General features: G+C 42.0%; 1 protein-coding gene across 1 annotated transcript; it reads left to right on the top strand.

Annotated features, from left to right (window-relative positions):
* The first annotated feature begins 929 nt into the window (after positions 1 to 929).
* Positions 930 to 18,437, top strand: cyp27a3 (cytochrome P450 family 27 subfamily A member 3). The gene is made up of 9 exons (XM_088606124.1): positions 930 to 1,611; positions 5,359 to 5,549; positions 9,531 to 9,730; positions 11,512 to 11,709; positions 12,365 to 12,528; positions 12,963 to 13,129; positions 14,986 to 15,067; positions 15,855 to 16,058; positions 17,451 to 18,437. Exons 1-9 carry the CDS (start codon positions 1,066 to 1,068, stop codon positions 17,565 to 17,567), a joined length of 1,869 nt encoding a protein of 622 aa, XP_088462250.1. The 5' UTR covers positions 930 to 1,065; the 3' UTR covers positions 17,568 to 18,437.
* Positions 18,438 to 18,975: the final 538 nt, after the last annotated feature.

Below are 18,975 nucleotides of genomic sequence, written 5' to 3'. Positions count from 1 at the left end.
CCCAGCTCTGTTTCTGTGTGTTTTTGGTATCGCTACAAACCTGACTCTGTCAGAATCTGGAACACGGATATAGATCAGGAAGGATGCAGGTTCTTGATGCCTGTGGCACAGTGTACCAATTACATCTCCCCAATTTGACGTAGACCCATTACTTTTACGGTGTTTTCTGTTAACCAGTTCTCAGTCCAAGCACTTGCACACTTCCCCCGAATCCATAAAACCTGTAATGTGGGACCAAATCTTTAATGGCTAAGTTTTATCAGAAACCTTCAGAAAATCTAAATATACCGCATCATGTTTTGTGTGTGTCCATTACTTTTGCTTGTTCAAAGAATGCCTAACAACACACCTAGAACTGTAACAAAGTCCTCCCTTTTCTGAATGCTTGTGTTGACTGTTCCTTAAGCTATTATTTCCTTATAGAGAATCCTCCAATTTGGCTATAGTACTACAATTGTTTCCATAGTCTTGCATATAATGGAAAACACTTATTGGTCTGCAATTGTTGATGCTCACTACACGGACGGTTGTAAATCTGTTGGATCTACCCCTGTCTTGAGCAACCGTTGAAAGAATACTGTTGGTAATAGCTGATAAGGCCTTGGCCTTGGAGGAATGCGTGCAAAAGTCTTGTTTCCTTTCAAAAGAGAAGTCCGGGGAAGAGGAAGAAAAAACAAATAAAAAAAACGTGAAGAATCACATGTACAGAGGATCCAAGAATATACCTTTGAGCGCATAACTTTAATTCAAAATATGGCTCTTTTAAAACAGATTTTCCCAGTTTTATTTCAGTAAAATACAAAATCGCATGCATTCTTACAGTCTCAACAAATCTGCAAAGTCGCGCCCTCCCCTCTCATATTTGGCAGAGAGTCAAGTAAACGTCATCTAAGCTTAAAACGCGCCTTCCGATGATTAGGAATTAAAACAAAAATTGAGCGTTTTTCCGAGGGAAACAAAAAACAGAATGCAAGTACAGCTGAATCCGCGGATAAAGTAACATCATTATTCTCTAAACATAAAACTGTCCGGCGGGGTTGGATATTTGCCTAGTATTGTAATGTAATGCACACTGAATGTTGCAATAAAGGGGGACAAAAAACACATTGTGCCTGCCCTGGGCTCTGCGCTAGCAACCTTCAGGTCATTCTGCAGAGCGACAGTCCTCACCGGGTTACTGGAGTTCAGCGCTCGGCTCCAGGTCGCAGTTACTCTCGCCGTCGCAGTCGAGCTGGGGCGGCTGCTGACGAACAGCGTCTTGTGAAGAACATCGAGAGTCTGCACTGCAGTTTTTTGTCTTGGTCTTTTGTCGTTGTCGTTGTTGTTGTTGTTCTGGTTGTTCTCCGCACCTGGAGGTTGTGTTTCGTCGGTATGTTTTGCAAATCGCTTGTGCGGAGCGCGTATGCAGCCGGCAGACTGGAATCTAAGCCGGTTGTCCGCAAAATGAGCCCGTTGCTTCCCTACAGTGATGAGACCCGGAGACAGTCCTCGTCTTCTGTTTTGTCTGGCAACAAACCTAAAACTATGGATGAGCTCCATGGTCCAACCTTTCTAACTTCTCTTTACTGGCTTTTCGTTAAAGGATACTTTGACAAAACCCACGAAATGCAAGTATGTTGTTTTTCCTCTCTAAAGGCACGTTAACAACGTACTACGCAATTTCTTACCAGCTTGACAAACGTTTTAACGGATGATGTTTCTAGACACGTTTAGGTAATGACAGTTATTTCTCTAACCCTGAATAAAATAATTATTTAAAGCATAATTCGTGTTCCAATTACCGGGTTGATATAGATGAGAGTGAGACAGTGTACGGCAGTCAAAATGAAGCCCTAACACCGCTAGTGAGCGAACTATTTTATGGTTATTTATATTAATGGAATGCCAATCGACTACTGTTGCTGTTAGACATTCCCGAGATCTGCGGCAGGTTTACCAAGGGCTCTACAGCAAATAGACGAAGAACGTATTTTTTTTTGTCTTAACACACATACAGTATTTCGTTCAACTATAAAAACGGGGCGTTGTTAAATTAAATATATATAATCCTATATATAATGATATGGTAGAACAAAATCTTGTATTTTTTCGACGTTTTTACATTAATATGAAAAGAGAACGCGTGGTGAATAATGCGTGTGTTTTTGCCATGATCAAGTCTGAACTGGGCAATAAGATTTAATTTCTTGAAATTGTTGTGGTGGGGTCTGTCAATTTCGCATCGACCAATAGTCAAAACAAGAAGTCGGGGCTCTTATTAGGTCATAATGTAGAGCAGGACTGTCAGACTCGGTTCCTGGAGGGACAAGTGTCTTCTGGTCCATGGTCCTACCTGAGAATTGTCATTAACAATTAACCTCATTATTTCATTGGTAAGACATTACGTTCTTCTACAGGTAATCACTGAAAAAAGCACTTCAGTAAGAGTACAGTTACCTATAAAACACTTCCAAGTCTGGTTTACAAAATTAACAATTACAGTATGTTCTTAATGAAATAATTCAGCTATGAAACTGAGAGTTCAGGTGGGAAAAAAACCCTGGAAGCACCAGACCCTGCAGTAGCTGAGTTTGACCCACACTGATACAGAGGTATATTATAAGATAGCGGTGTTCTTGCTCTTTGGTAAAACCTTTGCCTGTGTGGATTAACCATCTCATCCTTATAGGATTATGATTAATCTTGATGCTGTGTGCCTCATGTGTGCATGTGGGCACATGTTCATTGGTTTCTATTAAGTCAGTAATGGCCAGCTCTGCTCCTTGGGAGCTGGCATTTACTTGTCTCTACTGAATTGAACAAGCCATTTGCTCAAGTGGTCAAAATGAAATTGTCCTAGGTGTTCAGAAATAGATGATTTAGGGAAGATCTAGAAAATCCTGCTTGACCGTGGCTCATCGGGACCAGAGCTGGTCAGTCTTGATATACAAAAGTGAGTTTTGTTTTTTGTTAAGAAATTGGAATGATCCATTTACAAGTTAAGCTGTAATGCTATGAATTAGTAATGGATTATTGTAAGACATGGGGTTACTTATGGTTGTGCTACTTTGATTCAAGGTAATTTTCTCATAAAAAGTCTACATTAGTTGTTTTGCATAGTTGTATGCAAAGGTTTGGGCACCCCTGGACATTAAAATTTGCTGAAATATGTCAAGTGTAAGTTTGTTCACTGCAGAGGTTGAGTTAACTTCTTTTCACTTGGAAAATCAACAAAACGTTATTTGGCCAGAGGTGCCCAAACTTTTGCATACAATTGTAACTTTCCATATGTGGTAAAAACCTCAGAAAAAGCACTGAAAACAGTGTGAGTGTGGAACAAGCTACCCAGCCATGTTGTCAAAACCTTGGTTTCTTTCAAGAAATGTCTTGACAATATCCCTTGGATGAATTAGCTGCTAACTAGCAAACAGATCAGATGTGTTGAATAGCCTCCTCTCATTTGTAGCCTTACTTACAATGTAGTAAGGCTTTCTATTTATATGTGTATTGCTGTTTCAGTATTTGATATGTATTTGCATCAGTGGTTGTTGCAAATACATGATGTCTTAAGTGACTGACTTATAAGGCTGAGGGTGGGTGTTCAAATCTGGCTGTTGCCATGAGTTTTCTTTTAACAAATAAATATTTCTTTGAAAAACTAATATAACAAATATTATGGACACTACTGTATATTGACATTTTTTATATTTCTAAATATCACAACATGTTCAAAGCTAAGTCCTTTATTAATAACACCGAATAATTTCAAACTGCTACTGGTATTATGACTGACAATAAATATTATCGACACTATATTGAATTTGTTGGTCTTTCTAAATATCACGAAACATTCGAAGTTAAGCGATTACCATTTCCCATGAATACTTGCGCTCGTTATCACAATAAAAGAAACGCATACTTTTCAGAATTTAGTTATTATTTTGGAAGCGTTTTTACGTGCTCCTTCTGACCATATTTTAGCATATTTATAAAGCGATATTTTAACCTTTTCTGCCAATACGCTCGCTATCGGAGTAAACAAAAACATCCTTTTACCATTTGATTAATAGGGAATGTAATATGGAATCGTGTTATCTAAAGAGCACGCCTGCCAGCGCGGTGACGTCACCGCCTGTCCCTCTGAACAGCTTGCCAAATAGGCAGTGAAAACATCTGTCTGTCTGTCCGTGGGGGGAAGGGGGGCTGTCTTTCATTGGAAGGTACACTTATTCTACGCTGCGAATGTAGGAGGGGGAACAGTGCCCGTGTTTTTTTTCACTGATAAACTCGTGTTAACAAAAACTACACTATGCTTCAGAGTTGTTAAACCGGTTTTTATTTATTTTTCACCAGCTGTGAAAGCTCGAGCGCCACAGTTCACACTCGACCTCATCACAGATCACAGATCAGTCCGTGTGCGAGATCTTGATCTTTGATCTGAGCTTTAATAGAGAGCTTATCTCTGTAAATATATTAATACCGAGTGGTATTAAATGCAACTTTTTTGTATGGATGACACTTTTCTAAAATGTCTTTAAAAATAAAAACGATGACAATTGGCACGACTGTAGCTTTTTCACAGTACCTCCTAGAGTTACGAAAACACTTCACTATGTCGTTTTTAAGCCCTTTTTCTGACCACGCTCGGATATTCTTCTGTCCATATCTCTGTGAATCTGTTTTTCTAAGAAAACATGTGAGTTGGGGTGGACTTGCCCTTATTCTTCTTTGAAAATACCCGTGAAACCAGTTTCTTTACAATACAGACACAGAGAGAGAGAGAGAGAGATGTGAAAACAACCTTTGCACATTAGTGTAGGGCTTTCGGGCTCACGTGAATGTGCGCCCTACAGTACAACCTGCGGTACCGCTGTGTACATACAGTACGAACATGTTGTGATATTTAGAAATATAAAATACAATATAATGCCAATAATATATTCGTTTTTCAAAGAAATGTTTATTTGTTCAAAGAAAACTCATGGCGACAGCCAGATTTGAACACCTGACCTCAGTCTTGTAAGTCTGCCACTTAAGACATCACGTTTTTTGGCAACAGCTCAAGTGCTGTACTTGAGAAGTTAAGCTTTATTAGGTCTACCTGGTGGTTTTACAAGGTGATTCCGGATACTATTAACATAATCTATTTTGCATACGGTAGAGTGCGGTATGGCGCGAAACGACGCGTTGACGCGTTTTGATGCGATGCACCCACCGCGTTGTACCGCAGCGTACCCTCGTTTTGAATGGCTGCATCTGTAGGTTCTGATGCATCTGTCTTAATAGAAATAAGCTGTCAGAAGGACAGGCAGGTCACTCCACCCAGAACACATCTATCTCTCCGCGGGTTTATTAACCAGCAGCTCGTTTTTGCATTAGGTTGAGCACAAGAAGATCTACGGCCCTCTGTGGAAGTCCAAGTATGGCCCCCTGGTGGTGGTGAACGTGGCAGAGGCCGAACTGATCGAGCAGGTGCTGAGGCAGGAAGGGAAGTACCCCATCAGGACGGACATGCCCCACTGGAGGGGCTACAGAGTGCTGCGCCAGCAAGCCTATGGGCCGCTCACTGAGTGAGTGTTAGTGAGGGACACTAAGAGAGACACGACACGTGAGCTTCCTGTGCACAAAATCTGTTCCGGTGACCTGGGGGTTACAACTGCTTCCCCACAGCTCCTGGGTCCTGGGTTTCAGTTCTGGTCTGTGTGGATGGAGCATTTTTTACCAGTTTTCACCAGGGGTTCCAGTTTGGCTACTCTATATTGTCCCTTTCCAGGCCTTCCAGGGTGGGATTTGAGAGGATTTCCTACTCCGGGATTTCCTAATCCTGTCTCTTTCACGTGGTCGTGAACCTGCAGAGTGTCTTGGCAGGATTAATGGGCTTGAACAATCACCTTAATTCCGAACAGACATTTGCCGTGCCTTGAGAGAGGCAGGAATATGAAAATGATATTTTTTAGCTGTTTGTATGTTGTATATTGTTAGGAGGATAGATAAACAATACCTTCCAAATGTATTCATACAACTGGTGAAACTGACACAAAGAAACATCATAAACAGACCTGTGGCTCCGGTAGTTTGTGTTGCTGGAAAAAAAATGTTATGATGTAGTTTTATGTTGTTATATAATTTTAGTTGCAACGAGCAGCGAAAAGTCATATTTGTAATTGGATTCGAGAAAACATGAGGGTCACATTTATTCACACTCTTAAAAATAAAACCCAACAAAAATCCAATTAATAATGAAGCATGTAATAATTACAAGAATAATAATTCAGTTCCTTGAAAGTACAACAGAAGCCACTTCAATTATATAGAAGCCTCCAAATGTTTTCTGTTTCTCTGGGGTATACAAGGAAGGACACACAAAAGACTTTTTAGTACCACCTCTCATCGTGGTTAAGATCAGAGAGTTCTCTGCGGGCTGCAGGCCAATGATCAGTGTCAAATCAATGGGCTAGCTATAAAAGAATCCACTGAATGATGAAGCTACCGCTTTCCACTATAACTTTCCTGTAACAGATCCTGCTTAGATGGCAGCGTAGAAAGGGAATCTGCACATTAAACCAGCCCTACAATGGGAGATTAAATAGCAGAGGGCACAGTCTTGATGTTAAACTTCCTTCCTTGCCCTGTAGTTGCCCCTAAACATGCACGTTTAACTCCACATCAGAAATGAGTAGCAGTGGAAATACCTCACCTGGTTGATCAATCCCATTTATACCAGCCTGCTCTCACCTGTCTTCTTTCTTACTGGTGGGCTGGCATGGCAATTACCTTCCTAATTAAGATCATTCTTGACTTTGCTTTGTCCCCCCCCCCAATGGAGTGGTTTTAAACCTTTTAAAAAAATCCCCCAAAGAATCTCACCCTGGCCCTTATGAAATTTAAGGCTGTCTGTATAGTGTTAAACATGCAGTTCATAAAAAATACCTGTGCATCTTTACACCACAAACCATGAGGCAAGAGGTTCAGGAGTCAGCCATAAATCCAAAGGCAACAGTCTGAGATCTCCAGCTAACACCGGCTGGGTTGCAGGAAGCCACCTCTTCAGAAAAACTAAACAAAATCCAAATACGAAAGTGGAACCATGTCTTATGGTCAGATGGAAAGACATCGACCTTTCATGACACGCTCAATAGCTTTGTGTTTGGCGTAGGAAACATGAAGCTTGTGTTGAAGAACCACTGACACCGCTATGATGTCGCTAGGGCTGATTTGGAAACTATTTTTATTTCCCTTTATCTTCTGGTACACTTGTCTCGTCTCCTTGTTATAGTATTCCTGTAACTTTTGATTTTGCCATTCTGTCTTCCTTTGTCTGCATAACCTCTTGGTTAATGTGCGTTTACTGGAGAACTCGGCCGTGCTGGTTCTTGTAGGTCTTTGTAGCATTTTCTTCCTTGCTTCATTTCTTTCTGCGATCGCCACCCTACACTCATCATCAAACCAGGCCTCTCTCCTGTTGACTACTTGACACCCCACTACCTCCTCAGATGCGTGCAGAACCATTCTCTTAATTACACCCCATTCTTCTTTGATACTAGAGTTTTGAATCTTTTGTCGCTCTTCATTAAGATGACCTTTCACCCTTTTCTGATATTCTTCAAAAAGTGGTCCGAATCGATGTTGGCCCCACGATAGCTTCGGACGTCCAGTATGTCAGATCCGTGCCCCGTCTTGATCAGCGCTTGGTCAGTCTGGTTCTATGTAGCTCCATCGACCGCCATGTCGCCTTGTGGATGCACTTATGTGGGAACCATGTGCTGCTTATGGTCATTCCTTTGCTCATTGCAAACCTGATGAGCCTAAATCCATTATCATTGGTCTCCTCATGCAAGCTCTCTTTCCCTATGGTGAGTCTATACACTGGCTCCCTCCCGGCTTTGGCGTTCATATCTCCAAGGATGATCTTAACATCATGACGTGGAGCTTCGTCACATGCTGCCTCGAGGTCATTATAGAAGCTCTCCTTCTCTTCGTCTTCAGCTTCTCTTGTAGGGGCATGCACGCATATCAGTGTTACATTAAACATCCTGGTCTTGAGATGTAAAGTGCAGAGGCGTTCATTCCTGGCTCTATAGGCAATAACTGCACTCTTACTACTCTTTCCTGACCGCAAAGCCAATACCAAGCATATGGGTCTTACTACTGCTATAGAAAAAGCGTATAGTCTTTGCATTGCATTGTATCAGTACCTCTCCATCCAATCTCCTGTAGTGATGCTATTCCTACGTTATACTTGTCCAGCTCATTTACTCAGCTCCTAAGCGCCCCCGCTCTATATGGACTTGAGAACATTCCAGGTTGCCATCCAAAGATCATATCCTTTTCCTATTGTCCTATTGTCGATTCCTAGGATCTGGTTGGTTTCCGAGGCTTGGCTTCGGTTTCGTAACTCTTACTTTTTACTGGATGGGGTAGTTAGCCCCACGCTAAAGTGCGATGGAGGGGCTGCCTCCTTAAAGCGTTTGCACAAGCTTGTTTTCTGTTAGGGTTGTCTCCCTTAGCCTTCGGGGATCCCTCTTCTATCCACAAAGCAGTGGATCCCTGTTGGTCCGCTGGCCCTTATTCCGTATATTCGGGCCAGCCCACTGTTATGGTGGGCTCCCCCATCCGCCACACGGGGGACGCGCTCTCTAGGAGTTACAGGGTCCCCAGAGAGCCAGGGTTGGATTGGGGTCAAGATAATCTCCAGGGACAGGAGTAAATGGTTAGTAAAGTAATGCCCTACAATAACCTTTCCCCTGGTCATAATATTGTGTATGTGGGGGGTCTAATATGTGTAGAGATTGTTTTCCATGAACAGGTCCTGGAGTCTTTTGTAAGATAAGCATGGACTCCAGGATCTCGCAGCACACTACAGAAGGTGTATTGTCAGTATAATCCCTGCCAGAGGAGGATTTACAAAAACTACAAGGGTGTGAAAAAATATAACCCTGGTGGTTTCTGTATTAAAAATTATTTGTGACAAATATGACTTTGCTCTGAGCAATGCTACGTATATCTTTTTAAGCAATTCACAATCTAATCTGTAAATCTTAGTGTGTTGGTTTTTTCCTGTGTTATTGGGGGTATGTATAGATCTGGAGGGCATCCTCGGGAAGTTCAAGGTACAAAGTGTCATCCAAACCCACCTGGGAGTCATGTTTGAGAAAATAGAGTAAGGTACCTCCCCCAGCTGCACAGAGCTGCTTTTTACCCCTTACATTCCAACAGCTGGCATGTTGCTTCATGCTCACCTTTGCAGACGTGATATGCAAGCTTAGTAAGTATGGTAAAGGAGGAACATCTTGTTCTGATAGAAGGGAGTGATAATAATTTGTGTTGCTACAGGCCCCAGGCATTGCCATTATTTGGCAGATCAGTTCATCCCATTGCACCATTATAATCGATATGAAACATGAAGTGGGCATCCCTCCCTCCCCCCCCGTTCTTTGATTGACATTCTTTAAACATGCATGGTTAAGTGGGTTAGAAAGTGCATTTTCTGCTCAGGAAGCCAAGATCCATTGTTCTTGCAAACATGCTGACAAACGGACAATATGTTTCAGAATGGGGGCAGAGTGGCAGCGGATCAGGAGCATTTTAAACCCCAGGATGCTGAAGCCAAAGCACGTGTCGTCTTACTCCACCGCCATCAACCAGGTGGTGACCGACTTCGTCCACAGAGTCCGCTGGCTCAGGGAGAGCGCCGGCGGGGGGGCTGTGGTGCACGACGTGGCAGGCGAACTCTACAAATTCGCATTTGAAGGTATAAAGCTGGTGGGCTCCTGCGTGACCTGACAACCTCAGGAGGCTAATTCGCTTTATCTTGTGCTGTTGTTGTAAGTCTTACATTTTCAGTGCCTAGTTTTGTGATAGTGACTACTGAAGGTCTACTAGGGAAGAGTTTATCCAGTGACCTTCATTGCACAGTGAAGAATGATTGCTGTGTTTTATCATTTTATTTCCGACCTTTCCTCTTATTTTGATAGGGCATTGAGTAACTTATCAGTGCAGGCGTAGCTAATATGGCAAAAATACTTAACGACAGAAAACCCCAATGCCAGCCTGCGCCAAAGCAACAGGAATAAAACAATGAGGAAGCATAGAAGACATGACCTGCTGCTTTGAAACAGACCTATTTCTGGATAAAGACTTTAGTAGAGCACAGGTCTACTTTGATTCAGCTATAGCTCTTCAATATTTTGCAGAATTGGACTATACTGTACTATAGTTCTAATTAAAAGCAATTAACCCCCAATTTCTGTAACTTATTAGACCCTATAACTGTCTGTTATAGCTACATATAAATCATAGAGATGTGGATGACTTTAATCTACAAATAGTGGTGAATTAATATATTCTGCAAATGGAAAAGCTGGAGAAGTCAGGCATCTTGGCACAGTGCTGAGGAGCTGAGGAAAGTACAAGTCATGATCATTTCCAGAAACGTTAAAGGGAAAATGTAATAGAGCCAAAGAGGCACTTACAGTAACACAATGAATACTAGTGGAATTTAATTGGACTGCTTATGTGTCCTGTTTTTTTTTCTCTTCTACATGTTAATCAGCATTTGGCCTTGTGGAAATAGAGCAATAAGTAAAGGCTTGATGGATTAGATAAATTGCCCTTTACTTATCAATCGATCTTTGTCCTTGACATTTTGTAGGTCATATCAAAGTGTGTTGCTCTGTGTAAAGACATAATGCAAAGCTGTAAACTAATAATCTGAAGGTGCTGGGGTTCTTGTGTCAATACTCAGACACGCCCTGTGATTACTGAATTCCAGACGCTTTCCAAGAAATAGAATCACTGGGAAGTGTTTTCAAGACACAGAACCTTATGGTTTCTATGGGGAATGGCTAGATACCTAAAGACCTGTGTCACCTGATGGTCTTTGGTGAGGGAAGTCCTCTGGAGGTGTAGTGGCAATTTGTCAAAGGTCTCAGCCCCATCGCAAGTCCTCAATCAGGGAAGCCCCCAAATGTCGCTGTAGTTCAGTAAGGAGCAATGGGTCAAAATTCATATTAGCCTATGCTAGAGACTGATAAACAGCTGCAGGCAACATCTGTATCAAGTTGATTTCAAATAAAGGAATTCGTTTAGAGTGTGTTAATATCTGTGTAACATTATTTTATTTGAGGTCTTATTTGTCCCATCTAATGATTTGTGTTTGCCTCTGAGTGCACTAGCCATTCTCAGTGTGAGTGAGAGGAGGGATGCACGGGTTCTACGAATCACTCCAGCTGTACAGCATGTAGGCTGTAAATATTAGTGTTGTGTCTTGCGTGTTTTTAGAGTAATAAATTATTGTATTTTAAGCTTTGTCCTACTTATTTTCCAACCACCATCAAAGATTGTCTTATTGCCTTGCTTGGGTATTTTATTTAGCATTTCTGATTTGTTTGTATCTACAGCAAACTAGCTGTAGAACTGACAAGTATTTCTTCATGGTTCAGCGTCTATTAACCCTTTACGCTCCCCTGTGAAGAGCTGTGTGTTTGCACTGGAGACCCGGTATCTCCCCATGACCACTCTGCTGTTTTACAGGAATCTGCTCGGTGCTGTTCGAAATCCGCATGGGCTGCCTGAATGAGCAAATCCCGCAGGAAACCCAGAAGTTCATTGACTCCGTGGGGGAGATGTTCCGATTGTCCCCAATCTTGGTGCTTTTCCCCCAGTCCCTCTGGCCTTATCTGCCCTTCTGGAAGCACTTTGTGGCTGTCTGGGACCATCTCTTCAAAGTCGGTGTGTTTATTCGTTAATGAAAAATAGCTTCTTTCTCCATTGTTGTGACCTCTAGCTTTCTTTCCATGAGTCTAATTCCCAGGGAGAATAAAGGCACAGCAGTTATCTGAAAATAGATTGAGGAAAATGTACTTTGGGGGTGATTCAGGGTTGTTTCCACAATGGGTGTGACCTTTCTTTATAAACCAAATAGTATCTGCCTTAAAATATAAAGGTGCCTGTGTTTTATCTTTTGTGAAGTTTCATTCTGTGAAATATAGACTCATCAATAAGATTAGAATGAGATGAGAATTTCAGATTAGAATGAGATGAAGTTGAAATGAAAGTAAGATGTGTTCGTGCAGTAAGATTGCTTTCAGTTTTCAGTTTCGCTCTGCCAACACAAAGCACTAACCTTAAAAAAAAAAACATATGAGTAAATACATAAAAAATCTTGAGCCAGTCTGTTCAAACTGACTGCTACCTGCAGGAGATACAGCACAAGAGTGAGTGTGCGTGGGCATTGTGAGTCGTCACCTGTGTGTTCAAATGAAAGCAAATTTGAAAGCTCAGGAACAGGAGGGGTCAGCAGGCTTCTCCATGGAGGCAATGATGATGATGATGATTACATGAGGAGGACGCCCGATATGTCCTTCCCGCTTCTTTCTGACTGCAGCCCAGCAGCTGATTGACAGGAAGGTGGTGGAGATCCGGGAGAAGGCAGCGAAGGGTGAGACTGTGGAGGGCGAGTATCTGACACACCTGCTGGCCAGCGAGAAAATGACGGTGACTGAAATTCTGGGCAGCATTACAGAACTGCTGCTCGCTGGCGTGGACACAGTAAGTGTCTTTCAGGGCACAATACAGGACAGCAGCACAACACCCAGCGTACTTAGGTTTCAAAACAGCTGTTTGAGTGACTATCTAGGAACTTATGAAACATTCAAACCAAAATGCCTTTTGCTCTGTCCTACTCATGTGTACGTTGAAGAAATGAGTCTTCATTCTTTTGAGAGGTTGCATTCTGAAGAATGGATAGTTTGGAGCACATGTCATTGTTGGTTCACATCGTTGTAGCCATTCTCTCAGGTTTTTCTTTCCACTGGGTCCGTTTCAACATGTTTATCAGCATTGAAAAGAGAACTAATACCTGAGAGTACAAAGTTAAATATGTTTGACATTTGCAAGAAAACACAAGGACCATGATTGCATTCTAATGCATGATCCGTTCCAGACTGCTGTGTCTTTAAAGCTGGAATGTTCTTTATCCACAGACATCCAACACCATCTCCTGGGCTCTGTACCACCTGGCACGAGAGCCAGACACTCAGGAGAAGCTGCACCAGGAGGTGGACAGTGTCTGCCCAGGAGATAAAATACCCACGAGCGAAGACTTTGCAAAGATGCCATGGCTGAAGGCAACAGTGAAGGAAACACTTCGGTATGCACCCAGAATGATCAAAACCAATAGAAACAGAAGCGCCCCCAGCTGTGGATTTTATCCAGCTGTTTCGGGGCTGAGTGCAGCACGTCCAGACACTGTGCTGGCCTGCTATATTCATGGGCCGCAGCCATCCCTTGGAAGTGAACAGTTCTTTTGTGTCGCATTGCTGATGCGGCAGAGCTATCCAATTTCCGCATCAAGCTGAAATGCTGTAGCTGAAATTCTTTTCATTTTGATCCCACCTGGTGTAATAACAGATGTCATTATTTGCAGATGCTTTTGTCCAGTGTAACATTTGTACATATATAAAGTGTAAATATCAGCGCCCATGTATAAAGCTGGACATTGTGTGGAAGCAACGTGAGGTAAACACTTTGCTCAGGTGTATGACAGCACAGCTTCGCCCAGGACACCCAGTACATTACCTGCAACCCAGCGCCCTAACCACCCGCTCTTGCTCCTTCACTTCAGTTACTCCAGTTGTTTCTGAGTTTCCTTAGCCTGTGGGGTCATGAAAATTAGCACCGCTGCCTGGCAGCTCTGTTCTCTGTTTGATCTTGGCTTGATCTGTGTTCATGTGTTCTGTCAAAGAGGGAAGCTTGATTAGCTGCTGTAAACTGTCAGTCTGAAGCTGGTGTTTGCTCAGTTTGCTCATAACTGGTCCTGAGTGTCATTCTAGAGAAACAGAGCCAAATGGCCTCCTCTCGCCTTTCTGATGATCTGCTTTTCTTTGTATGTTTCTGGGAGTTATCTCTAAACATGTTATCTGTTCTCTCTGGATTTCTCTTAATCTTTCTTGTTCATGACCTAATTACATTTATTTGTATTTACTTTATTTGTACACACATTTTCCTCTTGGAAAATAACAGCAGTTTGGACAGTTAACAGTCAAGAGAAATCAGGGTTAACACTCCTATTCTCTTAAAAAATGTTATAGGGTCGTAGAAGGCCAAGTAGTCAGGACAGCGTCACTGTACTGCGGCTTTTTCCTGGACGTTCTAGGCCAGAGGGAAGAGCACCGCCTACTGCTCCAGGCCCACTCAAAACCCGGGTTTCCTGTAGCTCCCCCATCCCTCCACTGACTAGACCCAACCTTCCTGATCCTCTGGGGTGGCTGGAGATCAAGAGGGTTGAATTATATTGCAGCTTTGTCCATATTTGTTTTTCTCAAGAAACTTTGGAGGCCTCTGGTGGCACTCTACAATAATCTTTAAACTTCCTCTCTGAGGCCTCCCCAACCCAGCCCTGCTTAGCTTCTGAAATCAGGCTCCAGAGTGGCAATTCTGCTGCCAGTGTTGCAATTGTTATTGTGGGTAGAGACATCATAGTGTAATTATATATGAAAATGTTCTTTAATCCTTTAATAATAATTGTTGGTTACTGTGTATTGCTCTGCTAATCATTATTGATTACATTAATGAGTATATCGAGATTGTGACTGACAGGGAATGGAGCTCAACATATAAAGACTGATTGATAAAATCCAATTACATTCTTAAACAATAATGTAGAAGTTAACTGCAGGCAAAGAGATGAAAGTAAAGCAATCATACCAAAGGGAGATGGTACTGAGATAATTAAATTGTGTCTTTAAATGGGTAAATGTCTTTGGGACCTGTAAGGATTAAGTATTTTCTACTGCAAGGATAGTAATGGAATAGGAAATGATTTCTCAAAAATAAGTATATTTTGGAATTGTTATGTATTGAATTGAAATCAAACTCATATTAATTACAGAAATTAAGACAAAATATGTATATAGTTTTGTTTCTGCTTAGTTTTGTGACACGTCTGTTACAGTTCATCTCAGACAGCAAGTGATTTTAACATTCAGCTCTCATTTTATTCCACAGATTGTACCCAGTTGTACCTGGTAACGCCCGGGTTGTGGTTGAAGATGAAATTATGGTTGGTGATTGTATTTTCCCCAAAAAGGTAAATTGTGAAATTTCATATGACTTCTGTTAGTTTGTGAAATGAATAAACGTTATGACAATTTATGCCAATTACAAGACGTCTGTTTAAAACAACATCACAGTAGTCTTTTTCCCGCATGTTTAAAACAGTTTAAATTTCTTTGCCATTGTCCAGCATAAACAGACGAGCAGGGCACTCTACTCAGATTGCTTTAGTAAAATCCCCAGCTGTGCCAGTGGGTACAATTATATTTTGCCCTGTAACAAGTCCATCCATACATTTTCTACCTGGTTTATGGAATCCAGGGTCATGGAGGAGCTGGAGTCTATCCTGGCAAGCAGCGGGCAAAAGGCAGGATACACCCTGGACACCAGGGCCAATTTTCCCAGTAGCCCATTAACCTGCCTTTTAAGGCCTGAAAATAACCACTTTAAATAAATCTCAGATTTATTCCAAACTGTAGATCAGCATTTCCTGTCTTAGGTCCTGTTGCCCATTATCATTTCCTTTGGGAAAAACCAGGTGTAGTTGTCACCATGCTGAATTGGGTTTAGATATAGTGTAGTTTTGTCTTTGGACGGTGGGAAGACACTGGAGCACCTGGAGGAAACGCACACAAACGCAGGGAGAACACACAAACTCCACACAGACAGACCCCGTGAACTGAACCCAGGGCCCCAGCACTGAGGGGCAGCACTGCTGACAACTTCTCCACCATGCCAGCCACTTTGCAGAAAGTGCTGAATACTATTTATTAGTGCTGTGGGATACCTCATTTCTAAGAGGTCGCCTCTTGATGTTTCAGACGCTTTTTCACCTCTGCCACTACGCTGTGTCCTACGACGGAAACCACTTCCCCCAGCCCCACGCCTTCCTGCCCCAGCGCTGGCTGAGAGGAGACGAGAGGCTGAAGCAGCACCCGTTCAGCTCCGTGCCCTTCGGCTTCGGGATCAGGGCCTGCCTGGGCAAGAGGCTGGCGGAGCTGGAGATGTACTGCATACTGTCTAGGGTAAGGGAGTGGTTTTCCTCAGAGAACAAAAGTGAGGGGTGTGCAGCCCATTGGAGAAAACCTCAGGCTTCTACAATTATTGCTTTTGTTGTTAATTTCCTGTAGTTCTGCAAAACCCTTATCGATGCCTTCTAATGACGAAACATGTTGAAGGAGTATTTGGTGGAACTCTGGCCTGGCTGGGGGAACAGCAGCCCCCCAGTGAGGACAGGACTGACAGAACCCTCCCCCCCCCCCCCCTCGTAATGAGGAATAAGCCAGGGAGCTGCTGCAAGGGTGAAGATGGGTGGAGGGAGGGGAGGTGGAAAGAAGTACAAAGGGGGGTGGAAGTGGGAAAGTTTAAAAATCTGGCCTCCTCCCAAAATTCAGTTTAAAACACTGTTAATGGAAGAGTTATAAAGAGACCCAAAACTGTGGAAACTGGCATTCAATTCCTGGAAAGTGGTATAGAATACATTGAACACAGGCTTAGTTTTCCAGAAGTGCAAATAAAAGAAACCTTTGTGTGTGCTTTTTCATTATACTCTCTATTAATGGCTAACTGAAGATATCCAATTTCTTGACTTCTTGTCTTCATTTTCTTTGGTGTAAATATGTAAAATAACACGTCAGAATTTAATCCCCTTGTCCAGTTGCATCTTTAGAGCTTATCCACTGCAGATTAGTTTGACCTTGCTGGGCTATTATAAAATGTTGCTGTATGAAATGTGGAACGACATTCCATTCTAAATCTGTTACAGGAGATTGATTTGTTGCCAGAAAGGGTATGGTTCATTAGAAGAACAAGATACAAAAAGATGGACTTTCAACTTTGAACTGAACACGTCTGGTTTACAGTAGCGATATGACCTTTTCTGTGGGCAGCTGTAAATGATTCACCCTGAAGGCTGTCTGAGACTTTACTTTATTACAGTGGTTCTGCAGCTGCCTTTTAAGGCCTGAAAATAACCACTTTAAATAAATCTCAGATTTATTCCAGACCGTAGATCAGCATTTCCTGTCTTAGGTCCTGTCGCCCATTATCATTTCCTTTGGGAAAAACAAGGGGTAGTTGTCACTGTGCTGAATTGGGTTTAGATATACTGTAGCTTTTAAATGTATAATCTCCACACTGTTTAAGATAACAACTTGCACACTAGGATAAAGAACAAACCTCAGGAAACGCCACACGCTACAGTGTCAATAGGTTTTTACTATATATCATAATGGTGATGAAAAGATAAAATAAAAATGACAAAATCAATGTAGGAAAAGTAACTTCCTAGCAGTGATCGGCAAGTTACTCACAACACTGGAGGTGTAACCATGTTTAATTGTGTAGTATTTGCTAAGTGTATATATCTGTAGGGCTTGCCCTTTAAAAATGGGTCTAATGTGTTTTTCCTGTTGCAGCTGATGAAGCACTTTGAGGTACGTCCTGATCCTTCCGGAGCCACAGTCAAAGCCAAAACCAGGACCCTTCTAGTGCCTGCGTCCCCCATGAACCTGCAGTTTCTGGACAGGAAATAGAGACAAGCCCTAGAGGCAAAAAGACAAAAACGACTACAGGTCTCACAGTCAAATCGACAGAGTTAAAACAACCAAAAGGGGCGATTTACAGCAACCTATTCTGTAGCACAGTGTCTTCAAAAAGGAGTTGCAAGGTTAAGAAAGAGAGAATTCAACACTAGAGCCAGTTCTGTTTTTATGTTGAAGGAGTGCTATTGCACACTGGAGGCTCAGGCCAAGTACCTTCAGTTGACTCAGTTCTGCTCTGTTGCATCAAAACATCCTGAGTCCTTACTGCTGTTTGTGCGCAGGAACAGAGTGTAGCTGCAGACATCCTTTCAGCTTCATTCTTTTAAATTTTCCACAAGCAGACGTATTTCAAACAAACCGCGGTAACATTAGGAAACAAAACAATCTACAATAGGTGCCTTATATATATATATCATTCCATATCATTCTATTACTTATTTAATGTTATTTTTTAGTGAGCCATTTAAGTCTTCTGTTAGAATTCCTTACTGCACTTTCTCCTGCATGCTTGTTTGGCTAAGGGACCACTGTTCTCATCTTGAGTCGGTTCAACACAAAATGGAATTGGAATATGCAGTTATTAAAGATAATGCTGCCATTCATATTAAAATATTCAAAAAAGACGAAGGGTTGGTAGAGCAAACACAGGGTGTCAATTTTCTAAAATAACGTACAGCAATTAAAGTTGAAATTTTAGGTAGTACCCCTTTAGATACCCTTTACCCTGTTTTCTCTAGAGCTCACTGATTTACATGTATTCAGTAGTAAACGCTCCTAGACTTCTGGTTGGGAACTACTGCTGTAACACGTGACAACATTACAAATGAGTGATAAACGCAGTAAAATGTTGATAATGTTTAATTTTGTGTTGTTGCAACTGATTACTACATTAGGAGTGGCCAGTCCCGGTTCTGGAAAACCACGGGCCTTCTAAACAAGTCTGATATCTCTCCCTGAAATCCAGGATTGAACAATTTCATTTTGTACCACTTTATTATATTTGCTCAGATAAGTAGCGTAGAGAACATTTGAAATGTGCATATCGACACGTCATTACTCTAAAGGACCACAGCTGGCCAGTCCTGGCTTTTTTTACAAAGTGATTTGGTGAGGATGACCCCGTGAAATTTCTGATGGATTGTGCCGGGTACCCCTGCCCTTAACCCTAGACATGTGTAGACAGTGCCACCTAGCGGGATCTTTTCATCACTGCCTTGCACAAAACACCCACACAAACATTTATCACGGCTAATTTTCACATCTTGATTTACACTGCGATACTTAAAACAATAATTGATTATTCATACTTATGATAAAACGGTGGTACACTTTAAATTGTATCCACCCATTATATCAGTGAAAAGTCACGCTAACTGGAAGCGCATCGCTCAAGGTTTAA

This window comes from Lepisosteus platostomus, chromosome 14 (assembly GCF_059453375.1).
Source record: "Lepisosteus platostomus isolate fLepPlt1 chromosome 14, fLepPlt1.hap1, whole genome shotgun sequence".
Classification (NCBI taxonomy): domain Eukaryota; kingdom Metazoa; phylum Chordata; class Actinopteri; order Semionotiformes; family Lepisosteidae; genus Lepisosteus; species Lepisosteus platostomus.
Note: the sequence above shows the minus strand (reverse complement) of the source record. Positions and strands in the feature narration are given on the sequence as shown.